Source organism: Parambassis ranga, chromosome 8 (genome assembly GCF_900634625.1).
Source record: "Parambassis ranga chromosome 8, fParRan2.1, whole genome shotgun sequence".
NCBI lineage: Eukaryota > Metazoa > Chordata > Actinopteri > Ambassidae > Parambassis > Parambassis ranga.
Genome location: NC_041029.1, coordinates 6,744,121 through 6,764,689, shown reverse-complemented (window position 1 = coordinate 6,764,689; position 20,569 = coordinate 6,744,121). Strand labels below are relative to the sequence as shown.

The 20,569-nt window shown below is 42.0% G+C and overlaps 3 protein-coding genes across 3 annotated transcripts; 2 read left to right on the top strand and 1 right to left on the bottom strand.

Moving 5' to 3' along the window:
* The first annotated feature begins 1,153 nt into the window (after positions 1-1,153).
* On the top strand, positions 1,154-3,564 carry LOC114440112 (uncharacterized). Its single transcript, XM_028412404.1, has 5 exons — positions 1,154-1,248; positions 1,765-1,937; positions 2,013-2,123; positions 2,250-2,381; positions 2,502-3,564. Exons 1-5 carry the CDS (start codon positions 1,233-1,235, stop codon positions 2,700-2,702), a joined length of 633 nt encoding a protein of 210 aa, XP_028268205.1. The 5' UTR covers positions 1,154-1,232; the 3' UTR covers positions 2,703-3,564.
* A 1,827-nt stretch (positions 3,565-5,391) lies between these two features.
* Positions 5,392-13,078, bottom strand: samd14 (sterile alpha motif domain containing 14). The gene is made up of 11 exons (XM_028412349.1): positions 12,801-13,078; positions 10,891-10,940; positions 9,633-9,790; positions 9,393-9,509; positions 9,115-9,301; positions 8,867-8,966; positions 8,557-8,625; positions 8,316-8,472; positions 6,831-6,953; positions 6,580-6,732; positions 5,392-6,429 (listed from the first exon to the last, which is right to left on the bottom strand). Exons 2-11 carry the CDS (start codon positions 10,925-10,927, stop codon positions 6,274-6,276), a joined length of 1,257 nt encoding a protein of 418 aa, XP_028268150.1. The 5' UTR covers positions 10,928-10,940; positions 12,801-13,078; the 3' UTR covers positions 5,392-6,273.
* Positions 13,079-14,314: 1,236 nt separating this feature from the next.
* Positions 14,315-19,213, top strand: LOC114440096 (uncharacterized). The gene is made up of 7 exons (XM_028412380.1): positions 14,315-14,340; positions 14,634-14,743; positions 14,885-16,340; positions 17,535-17,671; positions 17,774-17,857; positions 18,626-18,888; positions 19,068-19,213. The coding sequence occupies exons 2-3, from the start codon at positions 14,682-14,684 to the stop codon at positions 15,741-15,743; spliced, it is 921 nt and encodes a 306-aa protein (XP_028268181.1). The 5' UTR covers positions 14,315-14,340; positions 14,634-14,681; the 3' UTR covers positions 15,744-16,340; positions 17,535-17,671; positions 17,774-17,857; positions 18,626-18,888; positions 19,068-19,213.
* The last annotated feature ends 1,356 nt before the right edge of the window (positions 19,214-20,569 follow it).

The following is a 20,569-nucleotide window of genomic DNA, read 5'->3' as shown; positions in this document are numbered from 1 at the left end:
TGTCCTTCAGTTTAATGCTGTATGGCAGCCTATAGAACCTACACCATTGATGTTTTTAACTGAAATGTACACTGTTAAATGTAAAAACACAATTTACTCTGTTAAAAGTAGAATATGGTTGAATGCTCAATGTGAGATTCTCACATGTGCTTTCCATCAGTAAACCAGAATTCTCTACCTAATGCAGGTGTGAATACAAAAACATAGAAGACACTAAACCACGGCAGCTCTCATAGACTTTTCTGTGATCTTAATGAATGTTAAAATGTATTTCTACTGTATTTACAAACGTCTTGTTAATAGCGACACCCGTGGCCGCTGAGTGAGCTGCAAGTCAGTTTGCAATTCTTGTTTCCTGTTATTATTAGGTATTATAGGTTGTTTTTAACAATAAAGTTTGCTCGAAGCAAACTGCATCATGTTACTGCTGGCTGATTTAGCATTCAGAATAACGCCAGGGGTTTGGATATAAGACAAGTTATGCAAACAAAGAAAGAAACTGCAAATTAAGAATGAATAAAAAGAAAATAAATCAAATAAAACATGATCAATTTGACCACAACACAGCAGCAGCAGTATCATTTAAATCAAACAAAACAATGAACATGTTTGACAAAGTTAGTCCTGCTGGGAAGTGGATACTAAGATGCAAAAAGATAAGAAGAATGATGGCGGGCTCGGTCTTATTCATCATCCTTCCCTTTGTCAGTCTCATTTTGTTTCCTCCTTTTTGAGAAATCCTGGAAATCCGAGTAATAAGTAATGTATAGTGTGTGTCGTCATCAAGATGCACGCACCGCATTGTATTAATGGAGCACAGTGAATGATGTCAGAGTTACTGTGATGCTTCATGGTTTTAAAAAAATCAGAAATAACTAACAGTTATTGAATTGATAAACAAACAACAGAACAATAAAAACAAACAAACAAACAAACAAACAGCACATGAACAGATAAAGGTGTGACGTCACGTGTTTCACCAGGTAAGACACCTGTAGGTGTTCGAGTGTCCGCGCAACACACTCTCTGCAAGTCGCGCGCTCCGATTTTGCGTGACGCAATTGAAAAGTTCGTCAGAGGTTTTTTTTTTATGACGGTGTCCGTCAAGGGAAAACCCCGCGGGAGAGGAGAGGAGAGTGAATAAAAAGTCCAAACGGTGCAAATGGAAGTTGAAAGAGAACTTCTGGAGCTGCGCGGCACACAGACCGAAACACACAGACAGCCTGACAGATATGGACACTGCGACAGGTAGGCGCAGAGCGCATGACAGCAGAGGCAGCTCCACACCGACACATGCATGCGGTTTGGTGGAGAGTGATCGTAAGAGCTGAGCTGACCTGCAGCTCTACACATGTAGGGGCTAATGTTTTCCTATAGTGTCTCGTGCGGGTGGGAATACGGGAGGCCGTTGGTGTCAAAAAGCTACATGCGTCAAATGAGTTCACTTTATTCACACAGGCTTGTTGGCTGCAGATTGGATTTCGACAGTTAGGTCTTAAATAGCTTGTCAATAATTTATCTGAACTTCATTGATTTGTTCATCTTTGAGCTGTTTATTATTACTGAGCCATAATAGCAGCTAAAATGACTTTTTGATGACTTTTTTTAGTTTGTAAATTCAAACTTACATATTAATAAGTAATTAATTTGCTGTACTAAAGTGAGGTTATAAGTAATGATGTACTGACATCTCGTGTTTCATATTAAATATCATTTTGTTCCACTCCCTTAATAGACTAATTAAATATTGTTCCCTTCCTCTAGCCTTCGCTCTTCTGCATTGCTTCCTATTAGCATATTTGGTCCAATCAGCTCCTGTCAGCCTGCCATCCAACCCCTCACCAGCATTCAGTGAGGCGGCTGAGCGAGCAAAGACACTGGTGGACAAAATCCTGAAAGAGATCCCTACTGTGCACAGCGCCACCATCAGCACAGAGGTAAACAGACATCTGATTGGCTGTTGTCTGCTTCTTCTTCTGTGTCTGTTAATAACCGTTTCCTGTCCTCCTCAGGGTTTGACCCTCGACCCCACCAGCCAGAACGCAAACCTGCAAATGATGGTGATTTCGCTGGGGATCCCTGCCGCCCCTGTTCTCAAACCGCTGTCAGAGCGCTTTACGCTGGTGAGTCTTGAGTTTGGGTTCTTTATAAAGGTCTGGGATCTGTGGCTGATCTAAAATCATCCTGTTGGTTTCCTGCTTCAGTGTGTACGATGTCAGAATGTGATGTGCGTATGTTGACCACTGCAGGACATGTGTGTGAGCCGTATGTCGGCGGGCAGTCAGCTGTACCACGGGCTGCTAGGAGTTTTGTCAGAAAAACAGAGTGGACTGAAAGACCTGCAAGCAGACCTGAGAGACCTGCAGACAACCATCAACAAGGTAACACACACACACCTGACGTGACGTCACAGCTGAGGGGATCAGCAGATTTCTGGGCATGTGACCTGCTTCACTGTGATTTGCTGCTCCCTCATCGTTGTTGCCAATTGTGTGTTTCAGATGAAGGAGGTCGCCCAGCTCAGCGACAGCAGTGCAGATCAGGCCCATGTCCCGTACTTATCGCGGCCTCTTGATGGTAGCTATGAAGTCCAAGTGGCGGTCCACGTGACGTTGACACAGATGCGGTCCTTCTGTCATGACTTAATGCGCAGTCTCAGAGTTGTCGCCCCCAGCAGGCCACGATCTGCAGGTGCACAATAATAATCTGAGGACACATGGACTACTGTCGACCATAAAGATCCCTGCAGGATCAGAGACCTTTTGTAAGTTAAGGACCAACAGGACGTCTCTAAACCTTTATGGTGACAGGGTCAGTGGACTGTGTTCAGTTTCCTGCTCTGGATGTGTTCTCATCTTCAAGATCTAACCCAGAACGATCTCAGAAGTTTATTTGTGTTGCTGCATGCTAAGCGGATCCATCAGTCAAGGATCAGCAGAAAACAATCAGCAGGAATGTGAACGACGCTGCAGGACAAATTTGTCTAAAACCCTTTAAGGGGGAGAAGAACAAAGAGTAAATTGTGAGACTAGCAGAGAATCTGCAGGTCTAAACCTGCTCCGCAACTGAGCCGACATTCACCTACAAACTGTCAAAACCTCTTTCTCTTCTAATGTTGATCGTTTGATTCTTTGCAGCTTTTTAAAAGTCTCAAGCTGCAGCTCGCAAATCAACCTGCAGAAGGTTCAGGAGTTAAAAGGATTTATAAGAAGCAGAACGCTGGCAGACGGAGCGCAGAGATCAGCCTGCAGAACTTTCGAAACCATTCAATACATTTTCAGATAAAAATGAAATTTCTGCCTCTCAGCTTTGCTGCTGCTTCAGATTTTTTTGGGCAGAAAATCAAACAGGAAGTAGCAACAACACACTGACAGTGTGTTCTGCACACTCATCCTTTTGTATCTCTTGAAACTCTTTAAACCATCAGTGTGTTTACACACCTTAACAGGTGAGAGGTTAAAAAACATTTACGCAGCATTGTCAGATTTACATGCTGTTTGGTTCCTGTTATCCTTAGAGGTCACTTCCTGTGGCACATACATCACAGTAAACGTTTACACACTTTCAGAGGAGCTGCGTGTTTGACTGTGAAGCGGGACATGCTACTGAAACATGTTTGAATACTTTACCTGTAAAAGTTACAGGAATGCTGCAACACCTACATGTGACTTACTGTGAGCGGACTGCTGGGTCCTGACATGAAGAGAGCTGACAGCACATGCTTCAAGAGTTTTACCAGCTTCATGTTATTTTTAATATGATTATTTATTGATGATATTTATTACAGATGAGTATTTATTAGTGTATTTATTGACTTCCTTTTGTGGATTGCTTTATAAATGATTGTAGAGGCAGTGAATTACTGTTCAGTTCATGTGTGTTTACAATGAAATGTTGGAATGTGCGAGACAGCACCTTAAACAAACAGAGAGAGAGAGAGAGAGAGGCGCTGAGTCATGGCAGGAAACTTCAGGAAGCAAAAAGTTTCTGAAGTTGAGCAATGCCAGTGATTAGCTTTAAAGGGAAGTGGTGATGATGTCAGAGCAATGTTGCATCACAGCAAAACTGTAAAAATCTCCAGCTACACATTTTACACATGTCAGTACTTGTATGTTGGTGTGTAGCCTATTTTCTGATTCAAACGATAATGTTATTTTTTTTTTTTTTTTTTTACAAAAAACAAAATACTATTTATATATTTATTTGTCAAAACAAATTGTGGAATAAAATAATTGTATTTATTTTGCAAAATAAAATGTTATTTATGTAGTGTGAATCATTGTGATTAATGGTACAAATAAAACAGTGTTTGTATGTTTTTAAATAAAATACTGTTTACTCTATATTTCTGGTAATTATGTGCAAATCTGAAACTGAGTTATGTATTATATACTAGGGGTATATATATATATATAGCTAGAGGTCCTGAACACATAAAACTCAGATTCCCAACCAAAATAGTTGCAGAACTGAAGAAGCCACTCGGGGGAGTGGTGAAATGTCTTCAAAAAACAATCCTTGCGTCCAGTTGCCTCGATTGAAACTCTTGGAAATGACAATGACCTGGATGAATGAGAGCATACACAGATATATACTACCTACTCTAATGTACTACAGGCGTTCCTTAAACACTGCAAGTTTAATTAGTAAGTTTGTTTTGCTACAGTCATTTTAAAATTAGGTTCAGTATCGGCATCTGTGGATGAATCTGCAATGATTTCTGATATGCATGTTTGTTGCTCTGATTGAGGTATTTTGTGTTGTGAGATGCAGATAACCATCAGTGTTTTGTCTACAGCCAATCTGGTTAAATTCCTGTTCTGCTTCTTTCACTTTAAAGTCATTTTTCTTTTTAAATGTGGAGCACTTACATAATTTTGTGTAATTATGATACAAAACAAATTCCTGTTGGTCAAATTTCAGGGACATGAATGACTTTTGACTCTTTTGACTATGTAATGAAAAGAAAAGAAAACAAACACAGTTTTTTTTTTGTCTTAAAAACTCATTCTAACATGTTTCCTAATAGCGATGAGTTGTAACCCCACTGTGGCTGTAGGAAACGGGTCAAGATGTGCTGCCCCCTGCTGGACACAATGATGCCATCAATACAAGGAGATACATCTATAATGTTTATAATGTTTTATGTTTCACTTAATTTTTTTCCAGGAGTGTGAATCCTGCAGGTGTCTCTGCCTTTGTTGGAGTTTTTCAGCCTGGTGAATCAGTGAGTTTGGTCTGAAATGAAACTACAGCCTTTGTAAAAGTTTCTCACCGATGTATTTATTGAAATTATGGTTTTAACATGGACAGCCAAAGATCAGTAACAAAAATCAGGCTTTTGCTCTGACTAGTTTGCTCTGTAACTATCTGGATATCTGACTCCTTCTGTGGTGATCCTCCTGGCGACTATTTCTCTCAACAAAAAGATGAGACTGAATATGTCGACTTCTAGGAGCATTGAGACTGGAGGCCACATATAAATATCATTATATAGTTGCATATCCTGTCTTTTTAAGGGCCTCTTAAAATGATTTGACTAAAACCTTCCACAGCACCACTATTATTGTTTTTTTTTTTTTTAAATATTATTGATTGTGAAGATGTTTTTGACTTCCTGATGACATCACACACATCAGCCTCTGAAAGGTTGGAGGTCAGCCTGTGGTCAGTCAAAGGTTCTGACTCAATAAGTCACTGATGTAACACAGAGAGCACCGAGAAACAGGAGGAGGTGACTATAGAAACTATGGAGGCCCAGAAGGACAAAGCAGAACCATTAGAGGAATCCAGTGACTTAAAATAATCAATGTAAAGTTAGAGTCTGTGCTCTGAATTTAAAACTAAAAGGAAAAAAATGTAAAGTTCTGTGTTTGTCCTGTCAGGGCCTTCGTAACAGTAGATTTAGAAAAATGCAGTCTAAATTTTTTTTTTCTACTCTCATCAAACAGGTTTCCAGGTCAGGGACTATATATTGGGGATTTCCAGGGTTTTTTGAATTTGTAGAAACAGAGATTGTACTTCAGCCTCTTCTCTGCCGTCCCCGGTTGCTCTCTGTCTAGTTCTCCCACCCTGTCCTTCCTACTCATTGTCTTCTGCCTTTTGTCCCTCAGTTGTCCTCCCCTCTTGTTGTCCCTATTTGTCAATGTCTCTCTCACTCTCTCTCCTGTCCACCTCTCATTCATTATCCCCTCTTGACCTCTGTCCCTTTCTCTGTTGCTTCCCCTCTGTCCTCCCCCTTTATCATCCTCTGCCTCCCTCTGGTGGTCGTGATCAGTTCCTGCGCTGCTCCTGGTCTTTTCGTCTTTGTTTTTCTTTCTGTTTTACCAGTTTGTCCAGAGCTTTTCTCTCCTTCTCTGCTGCAGTTTGGACGTCTTTAATGCGACGCTTCAGAGCACTGCGATCTGATGAACTGAGCACGCCCAGGCCCTGTAGAAGTAGAGAGGACAAACATGAGATGAGTGATTATGTGCCCATGATGGTTAGTTTGTGACCTTTTCTTTTATGCTGCTCAGCACACATTTGAGATGCTATTTTCCTTCTTAGAGTTGCATTAAGTACTAAACCTCAGCTCATCACCTTCAGCTTGCTGCTGTCCATTTGGAGCAGCTGCTCTCCATCAATGTCTCTCGCACTGAATTCTGGGACATACTGCTCCATGTTGAGTCCTCTGAGCCACTGACAGACCTGCTGAGTCGTCCAGGAAGACACCAGAGAGGGTTCATCACAGGGCTGAGGAGGAGAAAACAAAGTAAGTCACAGTTATTGAGACATATTTTCATCAAGAAGCGAATCCTGCAGCTGCTTAGTGTGATTTTTTTGTGTGTCACCTCATCAGAGGACTGGGACAGGGTGTGGTATGGATGGGAGGATCTGGAGGAGGAGGAGTCGACCGGAGGAGAGATGGAGGAGGAGGTGTGAGGAGGAGAAAACTCCTCACTGAGTGCAGACTCCTGCAGGAAGAAGCAACAGAGAAGGTACTGCTAATGTTGGGCATTAGGATTTCTTCAATATTCCTCCACTCCACTTTTTTCTTTCATAAAATGACATTTTATTTCATTTTTTAGTAGCTATACTAGAATCACTATACTAGAATCAATTGTCCTGTATAGCAGGGTCACAGGGGGCTGGAGCCTATTCCAGCTACCTATGGGCGAGAGACGGGGTCCACCCTGGACCGGCCAGGGTCACATAATGCAGCTCTTAAATGAAGGCAGCTGATGTTGTAGGCAATTTTAAATAAATTAGCTCCCGATTTTTCTCATGTTGTTAAATCGGGTGTTCCTCAGGGGTCCATTTTAGAGTCCTTGCTGGTCTTAGCTCTGTGTCTTCATCTCTTTGACATAATACTGATTACATTTAACATTCAACTCAGTGCAATACACTGCAACCTCAATAATAAACATGCAGTAGAATTATTGGCCTGTGTGGTGTACGCCTGTGCGTTCACAGGGACAATGGAACATGACAACAATGCGGCTTTGTGGCACACAGGAATGGGAGCCATCTGGCCACACAGACAGGACAGAAATATAAAACATCATTATACTTATACTTGAGTATGATATTGGCCTCACAAAAATCGGGCATTACCAGGACAGACACGTGCACAGAAACCTATTAGAGCCATTAGCAGCTCTCTGATGGATGTTTAATGGAGCTCTTTCCTCTGAGCTTTAATGGTAAAGAGGGAGACGGAGAGAGCCGTAAACCGAAGAGATAAAATAAGAGAATTTTTAAGCAGATATGTGCTTGTGTTTATAATACACACACAGACACACACACTTCCTCCAGGACATAACAGCAGAACATTCATCACCAACCACAGAACAAACCACAGCTGTGTGATCATGTGATTTTGTGTGTGTGCTGTGGTGGTTAAGCTAAAAGCCTGCAGGGCAATCATACCGGCCAAGATGAGTAAATCAGCAAAATCAATCCGCAGATACGCACCCACAGCAAGCTGATATACTGCGTGTGTGTATTCACATTTAACCCTCAAGTGCACAAGTCATTTTTCACTCTAAAACACATCAGCACCTCCCTTTGTCCTCCTCCATGGTAAAGGTCAATATTGAAAACTGTTTGTGTGTTTATAGCAGCTGCGGGGAACTATATGAGATTCATTGTTTTTTCTTTTATCAGCATTTTAGAAACCCATCTTCATCTTCACCTGCAGAGCTGTGGCCATCAACACCCTTCAGTATCGAAGAAAATGCTGCTCTGCACTAAACCTGGCACCCAGGTGCTGCACCACCATGGTACTACACAACCTAATGTTCAGAGAAAGACACAATTAAACAAGGACGAAGTACCTGGGAGTGAGACTTGCGTGGTCTTGGGGAGCTCAAAGGTGGGATTTTAGGGGAGCAGGGGGGAGTCCCGGAGGATGAAAGTGATCCCCTTCCTTCTGTGAACCAGGAGAATGAAACGAAGGATCCGGAGGACCGAGATGGACTCTCAGACGGCTCTCTGAGATCGTAATACCGCAACAGAAAACACATTTGTGTATGTGGTATATATGGGACATACAGGCTTTGAATGTGATGTACTCACCTGCTGCCCACAGAGAGCCTGTTGGATTTATCTTTCCTCACTCTGATGTATGAACGCCTGAGAGTGACCCTGAGTGAGGAAGCACACATTTATGAATAAAAACTCAGTAAGAGCTGGAGGTCCTGCTACGAAAGCAAACATGGAGGATGAATGGATGACTAATGGCTTGTTCTGAGGAAACACTTGACTGTTCCAGGCCTCGGCCAAGGCCAATCAGATGTCAGGCTCAATTTATCTCCATAGCTGGATCTGTGGTTAGTGTTTATGCACCCATTCAACCATAATGTTGGCCAAGATGTCAGCGTCTCACCCCAAGTCCAGGAAGCGTCTCTTGGTTTTTTTGTCAAAGACGACGGTCGGACTGCCAGGATCAGCTGGACTGGTGTCTTGGCTTGTATCAGAGACCAAAACTGAGACACACACACACGCACACATCTTAATATCTGTGGTAAGTAAAGTACCTTTATTGCAGTTGTGTGGCATATATGCAGGTATGTACACAAGTGTGTATTTTTATGTGTTATGAGAACTGTGAACCTGTGCTTCAGGTGTGTGTACCTTCACTGTCGGGCCTCCTGTTCCTCCGCAGGTAGACAGGTGAGCAGTCGGATGAAGGGTAGGATTTAGACGGCGAGCTACTGGGTGTCACCAGAGCCTCCTGAGACGTGGCGTTGGTCAGCTGATGGTACCGTCCCCGTGGAGGAGCAGCCAGTGATGCTCCTCCATCCTCTGGAGAGCGACGCACCTGAGAAAGTTGAGTCTGCAGATTATTTTTGTCTTCTTTTATGGTTTCATTTACAATATTGGAACTTGTTCTGAGCTCTGATTGGTCTAACCATTGAGCTGTCAAAGGAGAAGGCCGGGCTTCGAGCTGACAGCAGTGAATCAGGAGACGGTGATGAACCCCTCATTGCCAGGTGGAGAGGTGAGCGGGCTGAGTGTAACGGACTATCCTAATATCACACACAATTTAACAATAAAAACAATCTTGTCAAAGATTTGAATTTGTTTCAAACTATTACTTTAAAAATTCTTCAATGTGATATTTAAGTGAAAATCGTCAGAGTGGACTCTACCTTCCTGTCGAGGCTATCGTCGCCCTCTGTTGAGCTAATGCTGTCACGATAACGGGACCTGGAGGGGCGCTGCCTTCGTGTTTTGACAGACAGCTGGGCTCTACCTTTCTGGATGCTGTTGTCCAGCAGCTCGGTCTCTGGGATAGCCTCATTCAGGTCTGAAACACCAACACACCGCACATTGTGCACTTACATGAGATTTTTAGTGATTAACAGCAGTGTCAGTGTGAACTGTCTAGAAGTGGATGTGTTGTAGCTAATTGTTGTTTTAGTGAGGTTCACCAGGGTTGTTGTTATGCAGGTCTGAATACACACAGCTCTGTAGTTTATTCTGCATTTTTGATTTTTGATGATGATGCACAATGAGCTCCTCTTCCCTCCACTCATATTATCAGGACTACATCAAATATTCAACATGTTGAGCATCACACCAAAAGGCAACCTAGAGTCTAACCCCAACCCTGAACCTGGTCTCAAACCACCCTCTGAAGTGTGAACATAGAAACCTACAGTTTGTAGGATTCAGGTTTCTCATGAATCAGTGATCATTGATTATTGATTAACAGATAAGTTCTTCCTAAAATGATGTTGCTCCTCCTGCTAATTATTACTATTGGTAGATTCCAGTGTATTATCATGGTTGTTGTCACTACTTTCTGTCTTATTCCTCACAGTTTGTACAGACAGTCTGTATACAATATACAGACTTCCTGTCTCCCCTCCCCCACACAGAGCTGACAGCAGTTTATTTCCCAGGGGGGAGGGAGGGGGAGGAAGACCTGAAAGGAGGGTGGGAGAAAGAGGAGATGGAGAGTGGAGAGGTGGAGAGGAGAAGATAGGGTGGTAAGATGATGGTAAAACAATAAAATTCAGTTTACATGGAGAGAAAATAAAGATTTAATGACAGAGGATGGAGGAATGAAGAAAGGACAGATGATAGAAAGACATTAAGTATCTGTGGGGGAGGAAGAGGTGGGGGAGGGCTCAGAGGAGAGCAAATTATATTATCTCGGGGGGAGAGAAGAAGGAGACACATTAGACAGTATTAGAAAATGGAGAAAGAACAAAGGGAGGAGGAAAATGAGAGGAAAAGCTGAAACAGAGAAACTTCGGTCTCCAGCATGTATGTTTGTGAATCATTAAATCTGCTGCACAGCTTCACACCAACGAAAACAAAACAGACTCACAAACAAGCAAGTAAATAGAAACAAACAGAAAACAAAGTGTGTGTGTGTGTGTGTGTGTGTGTGTGTCTTACCGAAAACACTGTCTGTGTCATCCATGCCGGCAGACATGGCTCAGCAGTTACTACCCAGAGAGACAAAAAGAAAAAAAAAACATAAAGCATTTTTCTAGTCAGTGATATTTTCTGTCATCCAGCAACACATTCTGTGATCCACTGGACCCCCCACCCCCACCCAAACCCTACCAATCCCAGTACCTGCACAGAACAAAGATGGCAGCATCTGTGTCTGAAGCAGCTCATCACTGCAGCAGAGAAAACACTCTCAGGTTGATTGATGTTTTTAAAGATGTGAAGCAGCTATCCCTCAGATTTCCAAAATAAAAGCAGACATACACTAAAGGGTGATTTGTCCCTACAGACACCGGTCCCTCCTTCCTCTCTGAGCATTTGACCTCTGAAAAGCCTCATTAAGGATTCAGCAGTTAAGACAGACTGATGCTCTATAAAGACACAGAGCATCTCGAGGCAGGAAGTCAGGAGGGAAGACTCAGCTGATGCTGCTGACCCACTTCACACACACACCACGACACACTCCGGTATCCTTCCTGCTGAAGGTTTCAGTCTGTTTGTACAGTTTGGAACTTGTTTTTACTTAGATACGGTGATGCTGGCCACCTGCTGGTCATTGTTACTTCATCTGAAGGATTCACATTTAGTGCTCGATTAGTGGGTGTGTCCTCTGTAGAAATGTGTCTGCTCTGCTGTCACTGATGTCTCAGCAGAGATGGACACTGCTGAGATGTAACATGTACAGCTGGGAGACTCCTTCAAGAAGAGAATGACATGTTTGGCTCTCATGCATTGCTGATAAGTGTTCTTTTGATTCAGGATATTTTTGTATTGATGCAATGTTGCTGCTTTGAGTGGTTACACAGATCACAGAGCATCTGACTCCAAAGCATCTGGGTGGGACTGAGGGTAGATGGCTTACCTTCTGTCTCCATCTCCCAAACACATGACAGCAATGAAACGACAGGTGATGTCGACAAACAACAGGAAAAAAAAAATACAAGAGATCAAGAGACAGAGAGCAGGAAAGAGAGAGGCCGAGCGAGGGAGAAGTGGGCAGGTAGCCCAGGAGAAAAGGCCATCTGCTGCCTCGCCCTGCAGCCACCGTGCTACCAGTAAACAGATGGACACTGTGGACGTTCTGTACTCAGACTAAACAAGCCAGGACACTTGTGAGGTGACACACAATCAAAGAGGTGGACACATGTTGATGGATACATGAACAAACACAAAAAATGTCTTCACATGTGTGCCACCTGCTGATCAGCATCTCTTGCTGAATTACATGGCTAGATTCTAGCTTCTGGTGAGTTATGTTTGTCATGAGAAGTTTATGTCTGTAGTCATTTTGTGCCACATGTTGCCACGTCCACTCCATACTGTGTCATGTGTGTCCTGAGGCTGTGCGTTGCGTCTCCTCATGTTGTTCTATGTCCTGTTAGCATGTGTCTTGTTGTGATTTCAGTTTCCTGCTGTTGTGCGTTGTGTCACTTCATGTGTCACGTTGTTTCGTGTTGTGTTGCTCTGTCTACGCTCACACTGCTGCACTGAACAACATTCACAGCTTCTAAATGAGCAGACATGCAGTGAACATCAGATTGATTTGTTAGCTGTTCCTCAGACTGGGTGGAGATGCTTCATCCGCGCACACACACACTGATGTGATAAGACAAACACATTGACAACAAGGCGCAGCTCATTCCCAGAAGACTGGAGCTCCAAAAGGAAAATGCATCGTCAGACTGGGGTGGTGGAGGGGGGCGGGTGAGAGGATGTTTGACAGAAAAAAAAGACATGAAAAGATGGAGGCTAAGAAAGAGATGAAACCAGAGAGGGGAGAGGAAGAGAAAAATAAACAGCCAGAGGGAGCTGAGCTGAAATATCAGATAAACAAAACAAACAAATCAACTCACCTTTCTGTCTCTCTCTCTGACTGTTGTCATGGCACGTCACCCTCTCTCTCGCTCTCTCTCTCTCTCTGCATCCACCAGCAGCCGGTGAGCAAGGACCACGACTCCCAGGGTTCCACGGGGCTTTGCTTCAACCCAGGTGACAGTCTGAGCTGCAGCTGGAGGATCGTGGGTTCTGTAGTCTCCTTATCCAGGACGCTCTGGCCCGGCTAAAAAAGTGTCTGCTGACGGCTGAAGGCAGAGCGAGCGAATGCTGGCTCACTGCTACTCAGCAGAATACTGCAGCCTCCATCTGAAAGAGCAGCACCAAGGACAGCTGAGACAGACTGAGGGAGGAGGAGGAGGAGGAGCAGGAGGGGGAGGGTGTGAATGTGCAGGGAGGAGAGAAACAGGATTGGATAAAAGAGACAGAGGGATGGAGGAAGTGACAAACATGAAAATAAAGGGAGAGACGAAGAAAAAAGAGAAGTGGTAAATTTAAAAATGAAAAATATTTCTTAAAAAAATCAAAAACAAAAGACGAATTACATACAAATAATACAAATATGGTCACCTACTGAATATAACATGAAGAACGATGAAATGATTCTTTAACATTATACACATCTGGATAACAAGAGAGTGTGTTTTTTATAATGAATCTGATAAATCCACGTCTCATCAAAATGCATGTTTTCTTGCACGTGCTAAATGAGACTCACCTGTAAACTGACACAGAGAGAGAGAGAGAGAGAGAGAGACAGAGCAGGTTTGTGTCAGTGTGTTTCAGCTGCTGTGGTGGCTCTGTGAGCATCCTTTGTTAAGGTAAGGCTCACTGTGTTTGCATGAATGGACAGATTTCCTGTTCCTCTACACAACTTATTAAGATCACAGTATAGTAGTAATAATTTGGAATTTCTAGAAAGTACATGAGATACTACTACTACTACTACAAATGACTGTATGTTATGGAGGAATGTGGCATTGTTGTCTTTACACTTAAGAATTGGCAAATGTAATGGTCCCTGCAGGGAAACTGAAAAGCTTACAGCCTAGATTAGTAAAAACAAACAGGCAGATGAATAAATAGAAATAAAAACAAAGAAAGGACCTATATATCTTAATGAGATCATCAATAACACACATACAAACATGTCATGTTATTGAATGTGTTGCTCCGAAAATATGGGGAATTCCCAACCTCTGTGTGAGTTGGCGCCCTCTACAGGCACCATTAGGCATGAACTCAGCTGACTTCCAGGAACGCTCAGGTGTTTTACTGCAGTCCAATTGGCAGATCTGGTATAACCAGCCATAGATGGGTGTTGATAATAAAGATAATGAAATGTTTAGTATCAGTGACCAGATGATCAGCACTGTTATGTTTGTGAAACAGAATGTTTTTATTGATGATCCATGTAAAGATTAGTTCACCTGAGGATGTACTTTGGAAATCCCTGGGGTTTCTCTGAACAGTTTCTCTTTCACTCAAGAATAAAAGGCAAACTTTGTCGTGAACTTGGGACATTCATGTTTTGTCAGCAGCCCGACCGCTCTGAAGGAGGTAAGATTAAAAAAAAACTTTCAGTTTAAATGATTTAACTTGATTTATATTTTATTTATATTATAAAATTAAAATTGATAATTGGAAAATTCACAAACTGTTAACATGTTGAAACACATGCTTACAATGCACTATGTTTTCAAACAACTAAAAGTAACAGATGTTGAATCAGGATGAAGAGCATTGCAGACGCTTTTTTGTTTGCTGTGTTGCAAAGATGTGATAACATCAACATGTGATACAATAAATGTTTATTGTGAAACTTCACATGAACTTAGAACGTTTTTTTTCAGGTTGTAGGAGAAAGGCCTTTCATTTCCTGTATTGATAATCAACTGAATATGGACAAATCAGATATCAGTTTTAATCTGAGAGACATGCTGGAAGAACAAAGTAAAATACTGTGAGTCACACACAACACTTGGCTGATGTATCAGCTACATTTATCTTACTGCAATTATGTGCTAAAACTAAAAATCACTAAATGGAAGAACATACTTTTCATTATTCCTCAAGATTTAAACTTTTTTTCTTCTCTCTACAGAATCACCATCATGAGGTCACAAACAAAAAAATGTTTGTTAAAGCGTGCAGAGTTAAACTGCAGGAATCACACTGTCCTGCAGTGGCTGAGAGAAAACTCAGAGTCCGTCACCTTCAACAAACTGGTGGAAGTGTTCAATTTCCTGAAAAAACACATGGATGAAGAAGAGAAGAAGAACCACGGTGACCATGTGGACATCACCTTTGTGGCACATGGAGCAATCAGAGACTTCATGATCCCAGCCAGCTGTCTGCTGCCTCTGCCCACCATCACTGACGTGGTGCTGTACGCTCCGTGGAACTGTATCACCAGTGGTGCGGCATATGGCATCGCTACAGGAAGAATTCAACCTGAGCACAGAGTTTTTAAATGCCGCAAAAACAATGACTGTAAAACACCTGATGAAAAACATCGACCCATAAATCTGCCAAACCACTGGAACTCCATGAAGAAGGCTGGAGACCAGATGATCCCAAACATCACAGTCAGCCCTCTCCGAGCAGACGATGGTGTGTGGGAATATTTCAAGTATCTCACAGCAACACATGGTGAACTAGGTAAAAATAAAATCGTCATCCCGTTCATCCTCCCAGGAAAGGAAGACGAAAGCTTTCCATTCTCTGTGGTGACTTTGGCCCTCTCTCTGGTGCTCCTCTCCTCCAGGTTCAAAGCCACCTTCCACCTCAATGCCTGTCTGGGTGACCACTCTGCTGGACAGAAATTTGACAAAGACTATCTGCAGAGGCAGTACGCCTACACGGTGGATGGGACTTTGATGACATGTTCATCTGACGCCTACAGATCTTCACCTAAAATAAACAAACACATAGACGCCACTGATGCCTGCAGATTATCTTAATGGATTTAACTTACAATGCCAATATTACTTTATCACATTATCATGACAAACTAGTGATCAACAGTCATACTTTCAAATTTAAGATGTTTTACAGGAAATGAAGTACAGTTTAAAAGAACATGGGGACTTTTCATTTCTCCATATAGCGATAGCTCCCCCTGCTGGTGTGCATGCAAAACTACTATCTGACATGTAATGAAGTAGATTAATAATTGTATGGCAGCCATTTACAGTATGAGAACATGCAGATGTATCTTTTTTTATTTATTCTTTTGGTGAAATCATTTTATCGAAAATCACATTACTTGTATATTTTCCTATGTTGAGAAATGGGATCGATTCCGTTTATAGTCTCACCTTTCTGCGTCATCACTTCTCTGGACCAATCATCTTCTTGCCCCGACTTCCCCTTCCAACCAATCCCTGACAGCTTCTCCTATTTTTAAACCTCCATCACGGCGTGTGGCGTGATGGTGCGGGGGTTTCCTCACGCTGCTGTGGTTCTCAGTGACTCTCCAGTCGATCCTCCTCACTCTGGTACTTAGCGGCTCTAACATGATGCTCACCCCTGCCAGCCTGCGGCCCACATTAGGCCAGGTAAGCTAATCATGTTGAACAGAGTGAAGGAGTGTCCTGACCGTTTTCTTAATTTTCATGCTGTTATTTTAGCACCAAGGTCTAAGTGCATTACATCCAATTATGTGTTTTCTCTTTTTGCTGGAAGACTGTAATGTTTCATGGCTCTGTGTTTTTCTCTGACGTCTCATGTGCAGAAACTGACAAACCATCAAGTCTGGCTGTTAAAGGGTTTTAAACATTACACTTTCCATACTTGCTCTTTCAGTGAAGGTAGGATTTAGGATGGTCTGATTCTGTCACGGCCAATAGGAAAAGAGCAACAGAAGTAAACGTTCAACTCAAAGTGGAAATGCTTTAGTGATCCTGTTCCTGTGTGTGTTTTTAAAATAAAGATAGCTAACATTTAGTTTATTTACTTTTACGTTCTTCTGTCTCTGCAGACCTGCTCTGATCAGTCTGGCCATTGCAGACATTCTAGCTTATTAAAATCTTCTCCTGGGTGCATTTACAACAAGAGCATGAAGATTAGTTAGACAAACTGGCCTCAAAAGAAAAATGTTAATATCAGTGCGGTTGTTGGGAGCTTGTGTGTCATACAGCAGGAGCAGCATCACCTTCACTATAGCTGCATGCAGCGTCTGTCAGTTTGTGCAACATGATGGTTTGTCCAAGATGCAGGATGACATTAATGGTTTTAAATTCCTGATGGGAACAGACACCATGCAGGATAAGTTCAGAGGGTTAAGGCATGCAATTGGACTTGTAGTGTTTTTTTTTTAAATAGGGTTTCGTCCTTTGGATGGACCAGTTTCCCTTTGGTGATAAGTATAGAAATACTTAGAGCTGTTGTTTATGTTCACACAGACCCACCCACTGAGCTTCCTCCACCACATATAAACCATGTTTCCCCACCAAGCAGCTAGAACTGATGACGCTGCTTGGAGGAGCAGAGAAACGTCTTCAACCTTCTGAATTACAATGACCTGGGTGACTGAGAATCTTCATCAGAATATGCTGCATTTCAATTAATCAAATATATTAAGTCTGATTTGAGCTATGAGGCTCATCAGTCAATGATGAAGAGCTGAGAAAAGCAAGTAAAAAAACACAGTAGCTTTAAGGGTTAGGCAACATAGCTCCACCTACAAAAGTAGTTCAGACAGAGGATGGCAGACATGAGGTGGGTATTTTAAATGAATGTTTTACTTCTAGGTCTTCTTCTTCTTTGAGGCCGACCGACCTTAAATGGTGACGCTGACGGTGGAACATTCCCCTCAGCAGGCTGTGTGTTTTTAGATGCTATTGACAGGAGGGACCTGCTGCTGCAGCTCTCACAAACAATGCAGGAGGTGAGCTGATGTAAATTATGTTTTCATGTGGCTGCAAGAGAACTTAGTACAAGCGTTACAAGCATTGTGAGAGGAGCTGTGTTTCTTTTACTGTACTTACAGAAGCTCCGCCTACAGTACATAGCCCCATACAGCTGTGCCTCATAGCAGAGGAAACGGACGGGGCGACGGCAGGATACAATCTCAGTAAGTGTTTTGACTTTTTGTTCAACTCTGCCTTCCTCATTGTGGTTTCATATCACTGCCCTGAATGTCTGTTGTTAAAGTTAAAAGATGTGCTTGCTGTTGACACTTTAACTCATTCTGAACCTGTAGATAGTGTTTGAGGCCTGGATGGCAGGAAATGTATGAAAAATACAGCGGCGCTCAAGTGTTCAGTCTCAATTGTTGTTGTTTGTTAATAGTGTGGCTATTTTTGCTTTTTTGACTGTGTGTGTGTGTGATACCCCACAAACCTACGGAGCCTCTCTGGTGACAAAAGAAATGCATGTCCACGTGTCTTGTGACCATCAGTAGTAAACGGGCAAGAGACACTAAATTCGGCAGCACAAAATGTCGTGTTATTAAAACACTGTGAGTCCAATGGTAGCTTAGCCGTCACTTTATTAAACTGTTAGATAACATACCCTAATATACACCTAAAGCTACCATAAAATAACATACAGTAGTTTTTTCTGCCAGCTAACGGCTAACCCCTCCGCCTGTCCCTCCCTCTGACATCATCACCCGATGACTTTGTAATTCTTCGAACAAAGCACCACACGAAATGCATGGGCTTAAACGCAAAGACTATACTGATGTTGGGGAAGAATTAAAGTTCATTATTCACCATTATTCTTATTTTTTTAATCCATTGTCACCAGAGGGGCTCCGTACAAACCACAACAGGAAAAGCTTGTTGTGTTTTACCTGCCAGTGAGGGTGAAAGTGAAAGTGTTGTGTTATTTCAAACAGGGTGGCTGAAATGGCTCAGGACAGAGGTTTGCTTTTGGAAACGCTGCAAAAATTGGGCAAAGAGGAATTTAAAAATTTTAAGTGGCACCTGGAACGCTGCACTGACATCCCTAGATGCCAACTGGAGGAGGCCGACCGACCTCAAACGGTGGATCTGCTGGTGCAACGTTACCCTCGGGAGGCTGTGGAGATAACCATACCATTTTTAAATGAGATCAACAGGAACGACCTGGTGCAGGAGCTGTTGGAAGACGATGCAATAGGTGAGGTTATTTGTAGTCTAAATGTCTAAAAGTCTGAGTTACTTACAACAAACATCAAATGAGGTCATGCTGGTAAACAACAGGACCAAACTAATGTTCAGAAAGGCAGAATTCACTTAAGTGAGGCACTTTGTTATCCCTGAATAGCACTCACTGAGTTTTCACTTTCTCTGTTTAAGACTTGAGATAATGGGGTTGCCAGGGTAACCATGTCATCCCAGCAGATGCCTCAGCTGGACCACCTGAACTGCTACAGCACTGGCAGTGTGTGCAAAGTCTTTAAATGTTAATTAACATCACCAATAAAGCATGACTTTACAAGTAAGCTTATGTTTCTTGTGTCTTTGTATTTAGCTCATCAGTTTGGCTAACATTTGACTCATTAGCATTTATGAATAAGTGCTTTATTTTGTCAGTTCTTACTCGTTTGGATGCTTGAGGTTTGACTTTGATGTCCATTTAAGACTTCATGTTGTGGTTGAACACTTTGTTCATGAATGATCTAGAGTAAAAAAGACAGTTTAGTTATCCACATAGCACTATTTTACACACAGAATCTTTTTTAAAATCTATTATATCAAAACACTGGTCAGATGCATGTGTACTGTCTTTACTGAACATAGAACAAAATATTTATGCGTCTATTCTGAACGTCTAAATCTGTTTTGACAGTCAAACCACATTCAGGTGACTTGAAACACTTTGCATTTCATGCATGGAGTGAATTGGACTTTACTGTAGCAGGAAGTTCAATGGAAAGTTCTAGACATGTCCATACAGGTGAGAGGATGAAGCTCTGTGCAGTAAAAGTTTTAACACAGAACTAAGCCCATTTGATTTTAACCAAACAAGTGTAATTACAGCACACAATGCTGATGAAACATAACTATAGTTGAAATCAGAACAAATCCAAACTCACTTGACCACTTTCAGGTGACTTTGCATGCAATGAATGACGGTAACCTGAATGTCAACATTTCTAACAGAAACACTGCTCAGGAGACTTGGCTGATTGAATGAAGAGTTTGCTATCAACAAAAACTTGTGCATTGTCAGAAATCACAGGAGGGTATGGTGCACTAAATCCTAACGGTAGATGTATTCACCAATAACATAAAACATAACGCAACAGACTTTATCATTAGATCCTATTAAAAAAACAAAGGTTAGAAATGTTAACATCCTCAGTGCAGTTTCTCTGAACAGCAGACAGGAGGTGGAGCCGTCAGGTGATCCAGGAATGTGACTAAAGTAATATGAAACAGAAATGCTCTGTCGCCTCGGATTCGGGGAAGTGGACGCAGGGTAAGTGTGTGTTTTGTGTTTGTATTGTATAAATGAAAATAAAATGTATCACTGTTTAGGGACACATTATATATATATATATATATATATGATGTTATATATATATATATATATATATATGATGTTATATGATGTTATATATATATATATATATATATATATATAACATCATGTGGTTTACAAGGTTACAGTTTTAATAGGGGTTAATATATATTTAGAAGTCTTACTGTTCTCTGTGGATTTCAGGGTTTGAAGCTCAGGATGTCTTCCAGTATATTTTCCCTCTTCTTCCTGGTCTCTCTGTTTTCCACCATCATGGCCGTCGACCCTACTGGCATCAAGCTGCGTGTGACTGACGGAGCACTAGACGTTTGTG